Source organism: Raphanus sativus, unplaced genomic scaffold (genome assembly GCF_000801105.2).
Source record: "Raphanus sativus cultivar WK10039 unplaced genomic scaffold, ASM80110v3 Scaffold0152, whole genome shotgun sequence".
NCBI classification, from domain to species: Eukaryota; Viridiplantae; Streptophyta; class Magnoliopsida; order Brassicales; family Brassicaceae; genus Raphanus; species Raphanus sativus.
The window spans coordinates 27,222-31,587 of NW_026615472.1; the positions used below are offsets into that span (position 1 = coordinate 27,222).

The following is a 4,366-nucleotide window of genomic DNA, read 5'->3' on the forward strand; positions in this document are numbered from 1 at the left end:
GACGACCCGAATGCCCAGGCCTACACTTGTTATTGACCAAAAATAATAAAACTAAAGTAATTTATTTGAAATATAATCTTGAGATCCTAAGTTTTGACTTTTAAGGATTTAATAAGAAAAGATAACAATAAATTATTTATGTATGTAAGAAAACAAGATAAAAAGAAGTACACATTGTTTTTTAGTACATTAGAGTTTGATTTTGGTTGCTAATGGTTGTTTGTGATATTGAAGAGCATGATATCAAAACTATACTAAAAGGACTTGAGGAAGACATTTTAAGCTATCCACATATGCAAGGAAAATCGACCAATAAAAACCTTTTATTTAGCTACGTCACCTTGCTGTTCGTCAAACCTGATTGGGTTCAAGCTTGGAGCGCATCTCCCCCACCACGACTCTTCCACTTCACCTTCTCCCATGTCTGATCTTTTTCACTGTTACGTCTCAATTAATAAAGATCTTAAGGCTATTCTTCAATATTTCTTTCCACCTCCCTTGATCCTTCTCCTATATATAGCTCTATGTCTTAACCTAAATCCACCCCAAAATCAAAACTACTCTAAAGAAGCTACATCCATTGCCATGAAATCCACCGCAAAATCTCAGCTTTCCATCGGTAAATCTCCAGTCGCAGTCTATTTCAGCGCCATCTCACTTGGACCAGCTGACTCCTCATTGATGAATAGGTATGAGTTCTTATCTGTAACTTTCCTTCCATCATAGTTTAAACCAGTCTCCCTAACACCGATTGATTTCTGACTCTGATGCAAAGTTTCATCACCTCTTCTTTTGCTCCAACATATCTGCCTCATCTCAAGGTATTTCTATAATTTGGATGTGTCTTTTGTAGTTAAAGATTTAACATTTGGACTTTCTTTTTGCTCCTTTTTGCTTCGGCTGACTTTATCGAACTCATAATGACGTATTACTTACTCAACAGGAACACTTGAGACGGTCTGAAAGTGCAGTGGGAGAAAGTCCACAGTAGTTGTGTTCTAACGGTGTTAGATTGGCTGAAAATTAGCCGATCTGCTGCTGATAGGGTTTTGAGATTGTCTCCTCTGAGACTGTAGGATTTACCGTTGTGGTTGCTTTGGTATATGTTCATCACATATAGTAGTTTCTACTAAGGTGATTTAAGGGTGGTTTTATATATATAATGTAATAGCTGATCTGAGAATTGCTTGAGTGTTTATGGTTATTTTGTATTTATTTGTTCTAATCAGATCCAAAATAACCGATGGGAAGATATTTGTTCATTAACACTTCCGTTCTTGCTACTGCACAAGAGTTTGCTTACACATGTATTTGTAACTTTGTGAGGATACCACGTCTCTGGTATTTAGATTAGAGGTTGACACAACATAGAGCTTCGCATCAACAATTTGGATTGGTTAGACCAGCTTGGAGACCACAAAGAGTGATAGAACCCTGGTTGTAATAAGGTTCACTTTCCCTGATCTTTGAAGGTTGGATCAATGGTTTGATGGTTTGATGGGTGTTTGCGGAATGGTAAAAGGGTGATAATAGATGGTTTTGTGGATGGGAACTCGCGGATGGATGATTGATGGATAGATGAGTCTTTAATCAAGAGAATGAACTCAGGTAAGGATCAAAGACAAGTTGCAATTGGAGAATGAACTCCTCAGCAGTTCGATGTTCAAAGATGAACAAAGGATTCACAAGTTTAGAAAAGATTTGATTAAAAACGTGAATGAATCTTATTCAAATCGATGACAATGTATTTGTAGAAAAGAAACAACATTGAGAAAGAAACAAAGACTAAGACTTGTAGTTTACGAGAAAGAAAAGGAAAACTAGGCAAGACCAAAGACTGAATGATTAAAGAGCTTGACTTGGTCTTGGTCATCGATTTGGTTTGGTTTGGAGTAAACCAACATCGAGATTGAATTCCTCAATCTTCTGGTTTGAGATCTTATGATTGGACCTTGAGACAAGTAGAATGGGTCTTGAGTTTGATCGGATGGGCTTGAGGAAAATGGAACTCCTTTAGGCTTGAATATGGACTTCTCCTCTTTGGACCGAGCTGCTTCTACTTCATCTTCTATGTCACGCTCACTTAGCTCCTGATCAGCTCCTGATCAGCTCCTGGTTCAGTGTCACTCCTACTTAGCTTCAGTTCAGCTCCAACACTCTCTTCAGCTCCATCACTCTCTTCTAGCTCAACCATGGGTGCATCATCCCCTCCTCCTTTAAAAGGATTTGTCCTCAAATCTAGATCATCATAAGAAACCAACTCGTCAGTATAATAAGGAATCAGATCAGCAATATTGAAAGTAGAGCTAACAGTGTACTTCCCTTCAAGATCAATCTTATAAGCATTGTTGTTGATCCGTTCAAGCACTTTGAAAGGTCCATCTGTCCTTGGTAGAAGTTTAGACTTCCTTTCAGCAGGGAATCTATCTTTTCTCAAGTAAATTGACACCAAGTCTCCTGGTTCTAGAATCAGCTCACGCCTCTTTTTGTTAGCTTGCTTTGCATAAGCCTTAGTTCTTTCTTCAATGTTCTTCTTAACCTGCTCATGCAAAGAAACAACATACTCGGCCTTGGCCTTTCCATCAAGGTTAGTCTGTTCATTAATGGGCAAAGGCAAAAGATCCAGCGGAGTCAAAGGACTAAAACCATACACAATCTGGAAAGGAGAATGCTTAGTGGTTCTATGAACTGAATGATTATAAGCAAACTCAACATGAGGTAAACAATCTTCCCAAGACTTAATATTTTTCTTAACCACAGTACGCAAGAGAGATGACAAAGTTCTATTAACTACTTCAGTTTGTCCATCAGTCTGAGGGTGACAAGTAGTAGAAAACAAAAGCTTAGTTCCCAACCTAGACCAAAGAGTTTTCCAGAAATAACTAAGGAACTTAGTATCCCTATCAGACACAATGGTTCTAGGCATTCCATGCAAACGCACAACTTCTCTAAAGAAAAGATCAGCAACATTAACAGCACTATCAGTTTTGTTGCAAGCAATAAAATGTGCCATTTTTGAAAACCTGTCTACTACCACAAAAATCGAATCTCTGCCTCTCTTAGTTCTAGGCAATCCAAGCACAAAATCCATTGATAAGTCTACCCAAGGTGCATCAGGAATAGGGAGAGGAGTGTACAAACCTTGAGGTCGGTTCTTAGCTTTAGCTTGAGTGCAAACTATGCATCGGCTGCAGTGTTTCTCAACATCTTTCCTCATGCTTGGCCAGTAGAAGTGTTCCTTCAAGGTGCTGAGTGTCTTATCAACGCCAAAGTGTCCCATTAGTCCACCTCCATGAGATTCCCTAAGATACAATTCTCTCAAAGAACACTGAGGTAAGCATAGACGAGTCTCAAAGAAAAGAAACCCATCAGACCTAAAGTACTTCCCACTAGCATGCTTTTTACAATCTTTGAACACTACTTTGAAATCAGGATCATCAGCATAATAAGTCTTAATCTGATCAAATCCTAACAGTTTTGTTTCCATGGCAGCAAGCAAAGCATACCTCCTAGACAAAGCATCAGCTACCACATTTTCTTTTCCTTGTTTGTAATGAATCACATAAGGAAAAGTTTCAAGGAATTCTACCCATTTGGCGTGCCTCTTGTTAAGCTTGTGCTGCCCTTTAAGATGTTTGAGTGATTCATGATCAGTGTGGATCACGAATTCTTTTGGCCAAAGGTAGTGTTGCCAAGTCTCTAGGGCCCTGATCAAAGCGTATAGCTCCTTGTCATAGGTGGGATAATTCGCCATGGCTCCTCCTAGCTTCTCACTGAAATAAGCAATTGGTCTCTTCTCCTGCATCAGTACAGCCCCAATTCCTACACCAGAAGCATCACATTCTATTTCGAAAGTCTTAGAAAAATCAGGTAAAGCAAGTAAAGGAGCTTCAGTCAACTTCCCTTTCAAGGTTTGGAAAGCTTCTTCTTGTGCATCATCCCATTTAAAACCCACATTCTTCTTGATTACCTCAGTGAGTGGTGCGGCTATGGTGCTGAAATCTTTCACAAATTTCCTGTAAAAACCAGCCAAACCATGGAAACTCCGGACCTCACTTACATTCTTTGGAATAGGCCACTCTCGGATTGCTTTGATCTTTTCTTCATCCACTTTGATTCCTTGAGCTGTAACAACAAAGCCTAAAAACACAAGGTGATCTGCTCCAAAAGTACATTTCTTGAAGTTAGCAAAAAGAGACTCCTTCCTAAGCACTTCTAAAACAGTTTTCAAATGATTAACATGTTCAATCATACTTTTGCTGTAGATCAGGATATCATCAAAGTAAACTACAACAAAATGACCTATGAAAGCTCTTAGAACATGATTCATCAATCTCATGAAAGTGCTAGGTGCATTTGTAAGCCC

At 38.9% G+C, this 4,366-nt stretch overlaps 1 protein-coding gene across 1 annotated transcript; it reads left to right on the forward strand.

Annotated features, from left to right (window-relative positions):
* Positions 1-320: 320 nt before the first annotated feature.
* On the forward strand, positions 321-1,283 carry LOC130501291 (uncharacterized). Its single transcript, XM_056996184.1, has 3 exons — positions 321-689; positions 776-821; positions 944-1,283. The coding sequence occupies exons 1-3, from the start codon at positions 421-423 to the stop codon at positions 989-991; spliced, it is 363 nt and encodes a 120-aa protein (XP_056852164.1). The 5' UTR covers positions 321-420; the 3' UTR covers positions 992-1,283.
* Positions 1,284-4,366: the final 3,083 nt, after the last annotated feature.

Coding starts and splice junctions, on each gene's coding strand:
- LOC130501291 (XM_056996184.1), top strand. CDS start 421: ATGTCTGATCTTTTTCACTGTTACGTCTCAATTAATAAAGATCTTAAG. Junction 690..775: donor GACTCCTCATTGATGAATAG/GTATGAGTTCTT, acceptor TCTGATGCAAAG/TTTCATCACCTCTTCTTTTG. Junction 822..943: donor CATATCTGCCTCATCTCAAG/GTATTTCTATAA, acceptor CTTACTCAACAG/GAACACTTGAGACGGTCTGA.